At 38.6% G+C, this 17,201-nt stretch overlaps 1 protein-coding gene across 7 annotated transcripts in view; it reads left to right on the top strand.

Annotated features, from left to right (window-relative positions):
• Positions 1–17,201, top strand: part of LOC117295265 (rho guanine nucleotide exchange factor 28-like) — a 122,740-nt gene continuing 105,539 nt past the window's right edge. For all 7 annotated transcript variants that reach the window (XM_033777815.1, XM_033777816.1, XM_033777817.1 and 4 more), the window contains exons 1-3: positions 1–170; positions 5,431–5,680; positions 13,903–13,949. In XM_033777815.1, the coding sequence (XP_033633706.1) occupies positions 5,668–5,680; positions 13,903–13,949 (60 nt within the window). In that variant the 5' untranslated portion in view covers positions 1–170; positions 5,431–5,667. The remainder of the gene's footprint in view (positions 171–5,430; positions 5,681–13,902; positions 13,950–17,201) is intronic.

Here is a 17,201-nt window from a genome sequence, read left to right on the forward strand (position 1 = left end):
CCGCTAGGTGGTAGAAGGAAACCAGCTACGAAGTGATACCATTAATTTATGGCGGAAGAGAGTTTTTGTTTTGTCGAAGAGAAATTGCCGGTGCTGTGACAATTTTGGAATTTAAAATTATCTCTTTTGGAATACGTGTGTGCGACATTATGACATAGAGTGAGGAAAAGGTGAGTCGGTATCTGTTTAATTGGTACGGTGTTCTTTTGTAATGCCTGGGTACTATTTAGATGCGGAAAATGCTCCTAGACTGTGGAGAGAGCGAGTGATGCAGGGGGTAGCGTACAGCACTGAGCTACGGTACGGGGGGATGTCGCCGACTAGACTGACTGCTGGAGATGCCAACCATTTCACACTATCACCGGATTCGGATCGGTTCGACCATGGTTCGACCATCATTTAGCACCGGGTAGTGGAGGTGCCGAGGTGCCATCTCTCGTGCAAACGTTTAAGCATCCATGGTGGTTTAAGGTTTGGAGTCAGTGGTGGTGGAAGATGACAACACATGCCTAATAATTAAGTAGGCCTACAGTAGGGAGGCCGGCACTTTTCATGTTTTTTTTTACGAACCCCACAAGTTTGGTACCATTGTAAAGAGAATTTAAAGAGAGATGCAATGGTGTAAAAATCAGCTTCATAGCTGAAAGTATAGAGAAGTTATGGTAATTTAAAGTTCAAAAATAGGCGTTTTCTGTCTGTAAGTAGGGAGGCCGGCACTTTTCATGTTTTTTTTTAAAGGAACCCCACAAGTTTAGTACCATTGAAAAGAGAATTTAAAGAGAAATGCAATGGTGTAAAAATCAGCTTCATAGCTGAAAGTATAGAGAAGTTATGGTAATTTAAAGTTCAAAAATAGGCGTTTTCTGTCTGTAAGATTTTACTGACGCAAATCCAAAATCACAAAATTGTATGTTGGGTGGCCATAACAAAAATAACTTCAAATTCATCATACATGAACTAAATTACCTTAAAAAATAATTTGGAGGTCTCCTTTTCTGTAATCTTCCATTAATTGGTATGTGTACAGCTGCTCATCTTCGTCATATTTGATGTTGAACCAAGATGGATATCCAGGGACCTATTAACAAAATTGTTATTTTAACAATTTTGTTAAACAAGAATGTGTGCTTACATTGTACCAGCCTTTATTTTCGTCAATATATATATGCTAGCCACATGGAGTCTTGCTCCTCATCTGATATATCTGACTCCGAAATATCTGTATATCTGCATATTAATTGTACAAAAAAGGTAATTATTAATTGTACTTGATTTGTCAGGGCCCTTGAAAAAGTTCATCATAAACCATAGATGGGAAGCAAATTCATCCTCTTCTAGTCTAGAGAAAATAAATAAAACAAATTATAAATAAGAAAAATTGAAGTTTGTTTTATTTATTATTGAATTAAATTTAAATGTTTATCATCAACAATGTCATTAAATGGTAAAGAAATTGTGGTATAAACAATGTAAACAAAAAGTATAGGCCTTACAACACATGCACTGTGTTGACTGTTGTCAACAAAGCCTGAATAAAATTCCACTCACAACTGCAACGATGTTTTTGGCGTTTGCCATTAAGGCCGAGTTATAGTCGGTCGCGCGATGGTCGGGCGTCGGAAATCTGGACGCGCGATCATAAAAAGACACGGTTTTTAGGCCTCAGTCTTAGGATTGCGCGCAAGATTTCCGTCGCGCGACCATCGCGCGACCGACTATAAACCGGCCTTTAGACCTCCCCATTAAAATCGCCCATGCGCCCATTTTGCGCCTTCGTTAAAAAAAATAAAAAAATGTATCCTTTATTGGTGAATGTATAAGTGTTCAGAAAAACATAGTTTCATATAAGTTTCATCGACTCCTGATGTGTGTATTTTGGAGTTCTTTAAGTAAAAAACATGGTAGAAAACTGTACCTTTTTTGGCCTCTTGCAAACAGTCTTGTTAAGGAGTCACCACATTCGCGAAAGTTGGCATGTCACACATCAAACGAAAGAGCTTGCTTTCTTCTACAAAATGATGACATCATCTATGCAAACCCCCCTAAATCTCGCGAGATCTAGCCTAAAACGCGAGTTGGCATTAGGACCAGAAATCAAGATGGCCGCGCCCAAGAGTTGACGCGTCGGTAAGTCAGCGCTGATTAAGCAGGATTTTCTTGAAATAATTCATCTCATAAACCATACCCATTGGGACAAAAAATAACACAAATGAAAAGATCAATCTTTCATCTACTGAAATATTGTTTAAATTCCTACTTTTGATGAATGAAAAGGTCAACAAACGCTGATTATAAATTTTGTTTTTTACACGCTTACAGATATAAATCTGAAAACAGTCGTTTCACTGGCCTCCCTACCTACAGACAGTGAGCTCAGCTCAGCAGAGCAGAGGCTCACAGAGAGAGTTATTTACTCGGACACGAAACACACACACTTATTGTTTTGTTTTGTGTTGTTTTGTTACAAAAACAGTGTTGTTTTGTTCGTTTGTTCGCTTGCATATTGTTGTTCGTTGTAACCCTCTTAATTCTTGAATACCTTGCAATAACACAACAACAAGCTCCTGTCCTGTCATGGAGAGGGTGGGTTGCAAATTCCATTTGTGCTCTGTGATTGTGGTGTTTAGATTGTTCAATGTTTGTTGTAGTTGCAGACATACAATTTAATAAGTGGCAAGCAGACAAAAATGAGCTGTGACTTTGTGGGCCCCCTTCTCAGGAAAATAGACATAGGCCTATTTTAATTTATTATTAATTTTGAATTTAAAGGTTTCAATTGACAAGGCAGTACAATAAGATTCCATTTCACAGTGGTTCTTGGTCGGAAGGAGAATGACATTTCCTTTTTAATTATTTTAAGTGGGGTGATAAACAAGATTGATGATAATTTTCATGTAGTAGAAAATCCAGCCACAAACATTTCCCCAAAATAACAAAAAGAACCAAGATGCAACATCAGGCAATTACATTGTACTCGCAATCATTTGTTGTGCTCCAAATTGATTTTGAAAATTGTTTTTAAGATGTCAATCGGCAGAGAATCCATCCATCATGATCGAAATATTAGGACACTGTAGTCGTTGATTTACATCCACTACCCATAATGCATCAGCAGCAAACCTGACACTTGACCACATGACGGCGCAGTAGGCAGAGCACTGTTTTAAACCATTCAACTGGACCCTCAAATTCACGAGGGGGCCTTTTTAAACTTGCCACTAGACTGCGGAGATAATTGAACCCGGATGTAAAGGATATCTCTCTATTTAGTAATTTCCTAAAAGTTCTGGTGTGAATCTTGAATGTGGTGTGTAGAAACCAACCTCTACATTTCTCTGAACTACTACAGGTACCAACCAGTCCAGTCTAGTGACTGCCCCATAGCCTCCATTATACATTTGTATAACTATGTTTACCAGCTGTTTACCAGCATGAGGTGACCAGCTTAACTACAATGTACCATTTGTGACTGGTATCCTGCTTATAATTTCCGCTTCTGAAAAGTAATAATATCTGCTTAAAAGCAGAACCACTTTGAAATTGGGTCCTGATTTTTTTTTTTTTTTTTTCAACCTCTGATCAGTTCAATCCAATGCACAGAATACACGTAATACTTTTTCACAGTCCCTACTTAATTGTAAACCCATTAGATCAATTTTCCATTGATTTTTGTGTTAACTTTGTATGGGGTGGTTCAGTGACAACAACCAAGGGTCCAATTCATAGAGCTACACGTAAATTTAAGCTTATAAATTCACTCCACAAAGACAACCAACCATGGCTCAATTTCATAAATGTTCATAAAACTTGCTAAGCAGAGCAAAATATGGCTTACCAGATACAAGTTAACCAGCCAACATTCCACAAAGTTTACACTATTTTACTGGTGCGCCACTCTTTAATAGCAAAGAAACTTGTTAAGTAGTATTTTCTGCTAAACAGCTTTTGGGAATTGGCCCCTAGATAATTCTTGTGATTGTTGTTGTCGGCACTGGTTGTTGTGCAAGTTTACAAATAATGAAGATATTGCAACATGGAACAACTGCACATTATTATTATAGCAACAAGTTTGAAAATTAATACTTTATAACACAATAACTTGATTTCAGTGGAAAGAATTTTCTACTTGACAAGTCTACAGCATTGTGACTCATATATTTTGGAGTTTCTAAATGCATCATATTTTTGATATCTTCAAAAAGAAGAATTTTATCTCATTGGATTGATAATTTATTGGGTTGGGTGTAAAAAGCATTATCTCCATGCCTGAAGGAATGCCTGGAAACATTTTGTCATGTTGTCAATGTTCTAGGAAAGATGTTTGGTTATTGACTATTAACATTGTTCCACACTGTAGACAACATTGCAGACTACAATAAACCTCCATGATAATAGATACTAAACAACATGTATTTCCCTGTTGGTTTGTTTGCATTGTGCATTTGCAGAACTGCATTTCAATCGTGTATTATGTACAGTACTAGCAGTGCATTACACTTGCACTATGGAGTCTGCAGTGCTTCCCTTAGTCTCTGTATGGGACAAAACAATACTTAAAAGCACAGTAAATAGTATATTATTTGTAAAACCAGGTCCAATAAAACTGCGTGTGTGATAGGAACTGAATGGCATCCAGTGCCATTTGATATACCTGGGTCAATACTTTGTGTACATAATGCATGCATAGTTTGTGGAATGTTGATGGTCCATGTCCTTGTACACATCTAGATGTTATTAGCGAAATATTCCAGGTCAAACAGTGGATACATGTTTATTGAAAAGGGTAGAACTGCGGTTCCCTTTTTGTTTGTTGCGTCATTACATTGATAATCAAATTTTGATTTGAGGGTTGGGAAAATAATTGGCCCTGGTGGCAGATGTAATCTAGTAATGTACATATAGGCTTAGTTTGATTTTGATGGGGGAAGGTTACTGAGAAGGGGGTGGGGGGCGGGGTTTGGAGGTAGAGGGTAATTGAAAGGGAAATGAACGAAGCAGCTAAGCATAATGGCCTAGGAATAATTATTTTTCCTATGTTTTGGTTCTGTCTTAAAAAAAGGGAAGGTGGAAGGCTTTTTTCCCCCCACAAAAAGGCTGCCCGATAGGTTTTTACTTTTGAAGAGAACCGGCTTTCATGGTTTTATTGGTGAACGTGCAGTTTTGTGATAATTGCGTGATAGCATACAGCCACTGGCTTCAACTGGCTGTTACAATTTGTTAATCTTTCGTAGAATTTTGAAGCCAGTCTCTCATGTTTGGGAATATTCGGCCGTTATGGTCTATTTAAGATCCCCTCCTAGTGGGGACATAGTACAAGGATATGATGAGAGTTAAGAAGTTAATACAGGATGCATTGTCTCCTTATTGTGTTCCTCTTTGAGATCTAAGCCACTAACAAGGTCATCCATTTTGTTTTCTCTCATGCTACAGACGTTTACAGGTCCTCATACACCAAACTTGAGGCTTTTCAAACAAGGGTTCACCAAGGAAATGATGAACACGACGGACACTACAGGGATAATACCAATCCGATCTGTAGGAAAACACTTGTTCTTCTTAGTACCAAGGTCTGCCCAGTACTAGTCGGATTTATTCGTTTTGCTTCCTGGAAGTTCCTGGATTTAATATACGTACATGTAGCTACTCTGGATTGAAGCTTCTGACAACATGCGTAACAAAGGTAAGCTTTTTGATCTGTTTGGTCAATTTAAGCCAGTGTTTTTCCACCCAGCAGCAGAAATATTGTGGCTAGCCTCGAAATAACCCAAGGCTCCCACTACAATTGCTGTGATGCCCTGTGCTTTTGCTGTGGTGCCCTTAAAAACAAGTAGGCCTTCAGACCATTTAAAAAAAATGAAATCAGATTTTGTTTTCGACCCGAATTGTTCTGGTCTACATGTGCCAAGAAATTGTGAATCACACCCTAAATTTGTGCAACCATTACGTTTAATCATATGTTTACAAATAATCGGAAACTGACGTCACATTTCACTTTTTCTTCATTGGTTTGTCAACATTATTTTACTTTCAAAACAAAATAATTACTTTATATAGCCTTTAACAAGAAAATCAAGCTTTTGAAGAAACAAAATCTTGCGCACGTAAAACTCGATATAGTTTAGGCCAACTTGGTCCAGGAAGTTTGAATGCATGTGAAACTTGCACAGTCTAAAGACATGTTTTAAAAAATTTTTTTAAGACAATGTTCTACGCAGTAGCCCTACATATAATTTGTTAAATTTTCATGGACAAAAACACCGCAGTAAATCGCAGAAAACAATGTGTGCATAGGAATTAAATCTTTCAATAAAGTTTCTATTAGATGGACTCTTGGCATGCACAATTTGTTTGCAGACAGTACATTGTCAAAGAAAATGCAGCCCTTTTGTAACCTCAAGGTACAGCTAACAATGAGAAAACAAAAGAGTCATTGTTAAGAGTAAATACCTTGTGTTGTTGGACCTTGTCCAGAGAAAAAGCATGGAATGTGGTATAGGACTTTGAATTTAGTATTTTTCTGTTGTGCAATACTACTTATTATTGCAAATTAAGAGAAGGTCAAATATGTACAAATGACGTTAGAGCCTACAACTAGCTCTGCATCTGGACTATGAACTGCTGCTCAATGTTCGCTGTTTTAAAGTGGACAACTAGTAAAGTGCCAGCAACAAGAAAAACCAACAGGAAACCAAGGACTAGTAAACATTTTCTCAGAGTGGTCCAGCTGGGTTGTTTAAAGGCAGGGTATACTTTTGGTAAATTGTAAAAGACCGCCGCTTTTATGTGCGTAGCTTCACATTAAAATGGTAGAACCAAGAACAGGTGAACATTCTACTGATTTGTCTTGTCTAGCTGGAACCCCCCCCCAAAAAAAAAAGAGAGAGAAAGATAGAAAAGGAGACAAAAATAAAGCACTTTGCATCTGTTTTAGCAAGTTTTTCCAGAAGGCAATTAACCCTCAAGAAAGTAATTTTGACCCCAGTTTTGCACACAATGTTTTTCACTGCAGAATGTTAGACCTGGTCGTCCCTACCTGAGCTTATTCTTGCCATTGAAATTGAAATTTGGCAGGAAAGAAAATATTTGAAGCGTCACACAATACAGCTAAATTCCTAATCCCCCGGTGTTCAAACAGCATGTAAATATGTGGCTATTCCTAGACTAACTTTATATTTGGCTGGGCCTTAAATTGTGTAATGGCATACACAGTGTGGGGCAAAAATGTCCCTCTAGAGTTGCGTGTGGATCCTGGACTTGACTCATACATTTTGTATCTTGCTACTGTTTTGTGTTTGATTTCAAGTTGGCCATATATAATGGAGCATGTGTAATTGATGATTTAAAAATAAAAACTAAACAAAACAAAAGCTCCCAAAACTGTAGTTAAAAAACGACTGTTTTTATATTCGTTATAGCTGATCACCTAGTGTTAGCTCAGAGACCCTTATTTTAACAATTTTGTACGGATTTATTAAATTTTTTTTACATTTTTAGGAGCTCCTGGCAAATGGTGATTGATTAATTTTCGTCTTCAGAGTGATTGCTTCACAAACCTAAGAGGGGATTTTCAAAGAACATTTTTGTACAGTTTGTGGACTTTGAGTTTTGCTTCCAATTATACACAGTACATTGTGATGCAGTGTACAGACAGGAACATTTGTAATGTGACCTTTAAGCACAGAGCCAACGAGCACACAATACTATCAGTCCGATTCAAACCACACCCATTGCATATTATTTTTGCATAGCGTTGTAGTTTACCTTTTATCAACATCGAAACTGTGAAAATGTTCAAGTTGAAAAAAAGGGGTCATTCTCGGAAGCACTTGGTTTGTTTTTATCAGATTAGACCTGTGTGGGGGATTTCAAAAACAATGTTGCCCAATCGCGCTTCTAGAGGATGTCTTTATTGGTCGACATTAACCTGCCGACCTTAGGGAAGAAAGCACGATCCATGTGTATGTCTCTCAGTGCATGAGGCAGAATGTGGGGGAGTATTGAATGATATAAGCCCACTGCACCCAAGGTCTACAGCATTTTGGTAGTGACCCTTGTGGCTGGAAATTTCTAAACAGCAACAGATGTGAATTGTACAGGCGTTGAATAGTGAACTGAAACATGAATGTTTGGGGGGTGATTTCTCTCCACACAGGCAGGAGACCAAGCTGAAATGGAAGTGTCGTGACCGAGCGGTTAAGAGCACCGAATTCAAACTCTGGTGTTTCTGATCAGCAGAGTGTGGGTTCGAATCCCCAGCCGTGACACTGTGTCCTTGAGCAAGACACTTAACCATTGCTTCGTCCTTCGGATGGGACATAAAGCCGTTGGTCCCATGTGTTGTGTAACGCATGTAAAAGAACCCAGTGCACTTATCGAAAAGAGAAGGGGTTCGCCCCGGTGTTCCTGGTTGAGGCTGCTTAATGCGCCGTAGCACCTTGTAGACCCTTATAAGGTGCTAAACAATTGGGTCTCAGAATTCATCACTGCAATAACCTATCTTTCTGAAAGTTTGTATATACTCAGCGCCTTGAGTACCTTGTTTGGTAGATACGTGCGCTATATAAGACTTCGATATTATTATATTATGAAATCCAAACCTTGTTCGGTCAATGGGAGACTTTCCAACGCTAGGTGGCAGCAGACATACCGGGTAAATTTCCATTGTTTACGTAGTTCTGAACATGCGCATAATTTTGAGAACAATGGATTTACCCGGTAAGTCTGCTGCCCTCTATCGTCCCAGAAAGTCTCCAATTCCCAGGTTGACCCTTGCTCTTGAAGGGGCATCACAACTTTCCTCTGGAAATATTAATATACACTTCTGCCGGGAAGAAAATGATATTCTATTGGAACTTTGTAACTTGGGGCGCAAAAGCAAAAGCAAAGGCAACTGCTGTGGGTGCGTTGAGTTAATTTGAGGCCTTGCCAGATGAAGTCAAGATTTTAAAAATCAGAACGTTTTCTACTGAGCTGATGATATTGATGATAGGGATGCCATTGTGCTCTTCTTGCCCATTTGTGAATTACCCAATCATGGGATTACCTGTCAGCGTACAGTATGTTGACAAAGATTTTATAAATAAGAATGGGTTCTACTAGATATAGATTACATTGATGTTAAGGATGCCTTTGTGCTCTTGCCCATTGGAGAATACCCCATTACAATTACGTGTACATGTTGACACAGATTTAAAAAAAATGAGAATGGGTTCTACTAGTACTAGATATAGCTGACATTGACGTTAAGGATGCCATTGTGTGCATTGCCCATTTGAGAATACCCCATCATGGGAATACCCATCCTACAGCACAGTAGAATCATAGAGTAAGGACAGAATCAGACAGTTACATGTTGACATGGTCACAGCCATTGTATTCGGACACTATGGTATAGGCTCCCACCATAGCTCCATGAGTGGTGCAGTCATGCATACACAACTATGTTTGACTAACCCTTCTATACAAACCACCAACATGAGTGCAGACATGGTAAAACCCTTACTCTATGGTTAAACGTGCATTGTGTGGTGCTTTGTCAGCTTCTCTAACTCATGGTATGAACTTGTCAAATCAAAAGGTCGCAACTATTGAAGAGGTATTCTGAAGGGTGAAGCATTCATGCAACCGTTCTTGTATTGTCTTGGAATGATTTGATGTGAGTTCAGTATTCAGGCTTCAGGCTTTTCCATGCTTTAAGGATAAACACACGCCTGCCTTTAAACCCCAACTCTCGTAAATCTCCACTTTGATGTCCACTTCTGTTAACCCAATGGAAGAAGGAAATTTTGAGGGAAAATTAAGGAAAATAGACGGGGTTCTTTATGTTTGAGTTAGCCTGCAGTCTTTTGTGCCCAAGTAAGGTTCAAAGTTTTCGGGGTTGGTTTTTTAATGACACGAGGTACATTGTGTGTACAGTTGTCGTTTGTGTAATCGTCGTAATCCCAAACAGGTTTTGATGCACAAACAGCAATGTTCAGTATAGAAAGAGGAAGTTCTGAACGCTGATTTCTTACGCCCGGTTTGGGAACCCAATCCACCAGTCAAGAGTCGAGCCAACTTTAAACAAGTTGATTCTCTGTGGCACCACCAGTATGTAATTACAAAGAACCTGTTGTATGCCCTAAAAGCTGAGCGTGATGCGAAAGCAACATTGCCTTGAGTGGTGTAAACAGAACCTTTCCATGCTTTGTCAGTCACTGATTCCAAATAATAGTTATTCAGATTGCCAAGCCTCATTGAACAAATAAATAAACCTTCCTCTTTATTTAGAAGCTATCCATTGTGTATATTTACATAAATTAGAGGTCATCACAAATAAATGTACATATGATTATTGATAGACCTTAAAAAGGGCTGAACTTTTACATTTACAGATACACCGCTAGATTTTGGACAAGAAAATTTATTCACAAGCTTGTTTTTCCCCATTAAAACACCATGCCATCATGGGCAACCAACTTGTTTTAAAAACTGGTTTGGACTGATTTAACATTCCTGATTTAACATTGTTGTACAAGGCAGCTCAGAAACAAGAATTTTGCCAGTAATAAGTGTTTGCATTTGTAGTCAGAACAAATCTTGTCTAGTTTTGCAGTTCCTTACATACTGTCAAAATAACACTCAGCGTCCATCAATGTCTGTCGTGTACAGCAGCTAAAGTGCATCAAGTTTGCATTAAGTGCAAAATTGGCAAGGGTGCATTCCCTAAGCCAAGGCTGATTCAATTTGTGGGTGACATCGTTCTTGCTGATGTATACCCTTTATTTCTTTTGGGAAAGAACATTCTATGCAGTTGGAAAGATATGTCAAAAAGCCAAAGGGTATCATGTCAAATCAGTGTCAAATTTAAAGCAAAGTTTGTGACTAAAAATTTAAAGAATGGCTCATCCCAAACAAGACAAATGAAACAACTCTTTACTATTGACCTTTTTCCAAGTTTAAAGAGACCATGCTTTGCCTCTGTTGATTTCAGTCAAATTTAAACTGGTTTTGTAGCCATGTTTGAACTCCCAATGAATGTGATTTTAAAGGCACTTTTTTTGTTTTGTACATGTGTACCACAGACCACAATGTTTTTGGTTTTATATTTTGTTTTAAAAGAACCAAATGGGCAGGCCCTCAAAGTTGAGCAGATTTTTGAAGGCCCAACAAACAGACATTTGATTGGCATTTGGCCAATCTACTGCCACGTGAGCTTGGGGTCCCGTCCAAAGCCAGCCAAAATCCTCTCCTGTCAGGATTGGTGGGCGACTCCCTTGATATGACACTGATGAGTGTGGCACCTAATAAGAGATTTGTTTTCTAAAACCCTAAATTTGAGACTGTTTGGTGACTGGTGGCTGTACTTTTTTTGTTAACAAGCTGCAAGTGGTTAAATGTGAGGTTGAGATTTCGTACTACGCAGGTAACTTGCAAAGTGGAAAGTTACATATCTTGATATTCAAACCTGTACCCTCCAAATTGTATTGCAAGCAGGAGTGTCTTGTTTGACTTCTACAAATACAGGAAGATTTGATTATTTAAGGAAATAAGAGAAACGTCAGAGTGCCCAACTTGGCTGGTATTGGACTGCTTGCCAATGGATATATACAGGGTTTGGCCTGCAGGACCTGGTTGAGTCAGCATGTCATTTGACTAGTCTGTCAGCTTGCTTTTTCACTAGTCTGTTAGCTTTTCAAATAAGTCAATATACATGTATCAAATGAAATATGACAGCTTTTAAAACACTGAACTAGCCGGCAGGAGAACGGAGGGACTAGTTTTCACAATTTTTTTAAAACTGGCACTGGACCAGCAAAACGCTGATACACATCTAGGAAAGTAGTCCGACTCTTGTGGTTGCACGTCAAGCTTACAGCCACCACATTTAGCAAGTGCACAGTAGAACCACTATGTACTCTGTGATAGCGGCAAGTGTGGTAGGGTTGCAGGAAGGGAAAAAAAGCAGGAAGAAGAAAGAAACAGAAACCCAGCATGAATATTACTAAGGCTAGCATCGTCATGTTACAAGATGTCAAATTCTGTGGTCTGGTTTCCAGGGCGTACCGTCTCAAATGACAACATTCAATTGGAAGTCATTGTAACTGCAACATGCAGTCTTTGAAAGTGAATACATGGATCATACTGTGTTAATGTAAGAGTTACAATGTACTGTACATTAGTGCACAGGTGTAGACTTGTGGACAAGTCGATAATAATTGCGTACCCGACTCTCTCTAGTAATCTCATGACACTGGTGATGTTTTAAGCGAGACTGCCAGCCTGGGTGAGACTACTGCTCTTGCGACTACAGCCTAGTCAAGGGTGGGGAGGGGGGGGGGGGCAGCAGACCCTTGCAAGGGCAGTGGTCTCGCAAGAGCAGCCCTCCCAGACAGTCTTGCAGTATCGCGGGAGAGCTGTAAATGCTATCACTGAGACAAACATTGTGCAAAATTTTTAGCACAGGTGCAGCGAGATGAGCAAACGTACTTACTGCATGACCTATCACTTTACATTGTATAAACAACATCTGTACAATGTGGTTTGCTTATCACCCTCGCCTCCACATTATTATCGGTTTATTATTTGCTTCTTTTTCTGACACTTAACCTTTCAAACCTACCACTCTAACAATCATACGACATTTTGTGTAACTGTACACATATGTAAAAAAGAAAAACATGACAAATATTGTATAAATGGACACTTCTAGTTCTTCTAGGGATGGAACATCAGGCCATTATACTGTTTGCATACACGTCCTTTTGGGTGGTTAGCAGTTTGCAATCAGCTATTATAATATAATTTTCTTAAAATAGTTTCCACCACAACCAAGTAACTTCCACAAGTCACTATTCCAATCGAGAGATTCGTTCTTAAACCAAATTGGACGGAAACACTGGCTTGGTAATTGAAGATTTGAATCAGATCAGGCTTTGTGGTGGGTACAGAGAACCGACCACCAATTGTCATTTCACCCATGGCCTTGGTTGCTGGATAAACTCTTCCCTAGCTGGTGACCCCGTTTGTGACCTGTTACTATAGCAACCAAGTAACACAATTCCTGCTTGCAGCATTACATTACTGGGGCATTGCATTGTGTCTGAACACGGAGACACTGTCACACAGGATTTACGCTACATTAACGTGGAATATACATGTAGTGCTAAGCAGGGGCACCATTAAATGAGTTTTTAAACCAACCTTTGTGTCCTGTGGTTTTATTACAGGGGTTCAGCTGCAGATTCTTGTACAGTCTGGTGATAATATTTTTTAGAGATAAAACTGTTTGAATAGTTCAGTTTAAACCTCAAGGTCTTTCTCAGAATCAACATAATTACATGTGGTTTAGTGAGATTACATAGTATTTGCATCTGATGGCTGATTAAACCTTACTGTACATTGTATCATGAGGTGTTTTCAAGGCACCTTGCTAAATCAAAATGAAACGCAGTTGAAATGAAACCCTGCTAAATGTTAGTACAAAGGGCAATCAAATGATCATGGTGCATTGGCACTGGGTACTATTTTCTCCTCTTTATCAACATTGAAGCTTTGAAGTTTGTGAAACGCTGCTATTTGCACATTTATTTTTATCCGTAGCTTGTGCATTGAGAAGCTTTTGGGCCTGCCACCATAAAAATCCTCAACATTTCTGTATCCATTTAAGTTATTATGGGGTTTTATACAAATGTATGGTTGGTAATTGGAACTCGTTGTTTATTTCAACCTTTTATACGGTAGTTGTAGACCATAAAACTAACATGTGAAAATTTGTAGTGCCATAAATTTTCATTGTCATATAAAACATTGTAAAAACCCTTTAAGATATTTCCACTGTGTCAGGATGTGATACAAATTTCTTACCCTACGTTTAAGTTTTCAAACATTAATTCGTTGTCCGCTTTCTTTCTTTTTCATCAGGGGACAACTGCCACATGGCCTTCTCACCTCAAGAATCACCAATCTATGTAAGTATGGCTTACTACGGCTATGGCTAGAAGCCACTACAGTAAATGGCTTCAGCCAAAGTCAAAGCCACTCAATTCAGACACGGTTTAAAGGCACTGGGGTGGATTTCACAAAGAGTTAGGACTAGTCTTATCTCGAGTTAGGACCAGTTACTCGTCCTAACTGAAAACTATCCATGGGGGACCATGCAATTTGTATATATCCTAGGACTAGTCCTAAGTTAGAACTAGTCCTAAGTTAGAACTAGTCCTAACTCTTTATGAAATCGACCCCTGGACACCTTTGGTAATTGTCACAGACCAGTCTCAACGTATGCATAAAATAGCAAACCTTAAACTCAGTTGGTCGTCAAAGTTCCGAGAGAATAGTGGAAGAAAAAACACCCTTGTCGCACAAAGTTGTGTGCTTTCAGATGCTTGAATTTGAGACGTCAAAATTAAATTCTGATGTCTCAAAATCAAATTCAAATATTTTAGTGAGAAATAACTTCTTTCTCAAAAACTACGTTATTTCAGAGGGAGCTGTTTCTCACAATGTTTTATACTATCAACAGCTCTCCATTATTCGTTACTAAGTTAAGTTTTTAAGCTATGAATTAATTTGAGTAATTACCAATAGTGTCCACTGCCTTTAACTCTAGTTATTGACGACTGCTAAATCATTGGAACCTCCCAAGGTTTGTTGTTGCTCTCGTCATATAGTCCCCGTTTTTAATTAAATCATAAAATGTTTTGGTTTATTTACGATTTCAATCAAAGCCTCAAGGTTTTGATGTAAATAGAGCCAGCGCAGTTAATCAAGTTTTTATTGATGTGTCTAAATTTTTGTCATCTTTTTGACGAGTTCACCTGACAGCAATGACAGTGACAACAAAGCTTGACGAGAAGATACTCATGCCAATGGTCACCTAGACAGATGAAAAATTGTTAGACGGGGATTTACAACAAAAGCTGTTTACTCTGAGGGTTCATCTCCACAAATCCCCAAAATTGGTTTTAAAAATTTGACTGAAATCAATCTTGATCAATACCCAATTTATAGAAAGTCTTTTTGTTGGTGTAATTTTTTTCTTGGCAAGTTTCACCAGTTAAGGCCCGGTCACACAGGCCCCGATAACGAGAACGATAACGAGAAAAATAAAAATGCACGCCCTCGATTGGTTGAAATGCTCCATGCAGAATACGCCCACGCTCATTCAACCAATCAAGGGCGTGTATTTTTATCGTTCTCGTTATCGGGGCCTGTGTGACCGGGCCTTTAGCATGGTGTTGAATTGGTGTTGGAAACTGACTGGGTACATTTGAAATAATGTTGAGGTTGAATAAAGAGTTGTTTTTGTACAATAGTGGGGTTTTGAACCTACAACCCCCAGATTACAGTGCCGGCACTTTGCGTACTGAGCATTCTTGCCCCCTGGTCATTACCTTGGTGCCCTTGGAATGTTCCAGTAGGGGTGTAAAACATCTCTAATAGAGGTACCCTTTAAATTTAGCGAGTCAAAAAAATGCCTCACCTTTAAAAGAACAAAGCAGCAGGTCTGCAAAGGACGAATTTCATATCTCAATTTGCAATCAATATTTAGATAATTTCTCTAACAGACTAAAAGTACAGGAATCAAGGTCACAATTGGGTTGTAATTTATGTATCTGTGACAAGGAGGATGGTATTAGCATTATGGTATTAATGACTTATTCATTAAATGTGCACCATGAATGTGTCATACGTCTCGACGCAGCTGCCCACAAAAATGCATACATTAGAGACACCGGACACTATTGGTAATTGTCAAAGACCAGTCTTCTCACTTGGTGTAGCTCAACATATATACATAAAGTAACAAACCTGTGAAAATTTGAGGTCAATTGGTCGTAGTAGTTGGGAGATAATAATGTAAAAAAAAAACACCCTTGTCACACGAAGTTGTCTGCTTTCAGATGCTTGATTTCGAGACCTCAAAATCTAATTTCTGAGGTCTCGAAATCAAATTCATGGAAAATGACTTCTTTCTCAAAAACTAACATTACTTCAGAGGGAGCCGTTTCTCACAATGTTTTATACTATCAACCTCTCCCCCATTACTCGTTACCAAGTGAGGTTTTATGCTAATAATTATTTTGAGTATTTACCAATAGTGTCAACTGCCTTTAAAGGCTTATTATGTTCTGTACTCAACATTGAGTCCTCAGGATAATGGGAAGAACAAGCTGTGGTGTCATTTGATATTATTTATTCATACTTTTATCCAGTAATTTAAGTACAAGGAAAACTGACTGGGTAAGTTTGAAATAGATTGAGTTTGAACAAAGAAAAATTTACTGGTGCGGGACTTGAACCAGCAAACTCAGGATTAGTGTACCCATGCTCTACAAACTGAGCTATCTAGCCCTATGTTGGCAGTCTCCTGACTAGTCAATCTTTGTTCGGGGTGTTGGTCAGAAGCCTTGTGACTGTAAGCTGCTGTGTGTACAGAGATCACACCAAAGTGTATGATACAAACCGAGAAGCAGCAGCCAGGGGATCACCTTAAGGGAGATGCAACTTTTATCCAGTCACTATATTTTCAAATTTTAACAGGTTAGCCTAACCAGGTTAGCCTAACCAGGCTAGTCTATTTTTGATAAATAGATGGAAAGGAATACAAACTAAAAACCAAAGTTTTTTTACAAAAGATTTACAAAGCCCAAAACAAGAAATGCGAGCAAATCATGTAAATTCTTTTTGCAAAATGTGTACATACACGTAATAAACAAATGCCAGAATGACCTTTGTCATGTTGATTCTGTTTCCAGTCCATGTTCCATGGTAAGCTTCCTGAGGAGACGAACAAAATTGCCGTTTTAAAATATACATTTTAATATAAATTAGCATTGCTCGCAGTCAACGCAGCCAGCAGCTGAAGGATTATTACGAGAGATCAGTAGCATTGATGAAAATAAACAGAGAGGTAATAACATTTCCAAAGACATCTGCTGCTCATACTCTGAAGTATGATTGCATTGGCAAACATCAATAAAAAGCCGATTGAAAGTGTTCACTAGCTGGTTTTAAAGGGTACACACAACATTGGTAAAATTAATCAAATATAAATGGTCAATCACGCAAGATACAGGGTTGCAAATAATTGACATGGCATGAAAATGGTAATAATTGTGGACAACTTTTCCTGAAATGTTTTTGCCTGAAATATTTATGGAGAGAAGTAAAACAATCTCACAAGTCCAATACCCATTGGTTGAAATCAAAGGAAACTA

This window comes from Asterias rubens, chromosome 10 (assembly GCF_902459465.1).
Source record: "Asterias rubens chromosome 10, eAstRub1.3, whole genome shotgun sequence".
Lineage (NCBI taxonomy): Eukaryota > Metazoa > Echinodermata > Asteroidea > Forcipulatida > Asteriidae > Asterias > Asterias rubens.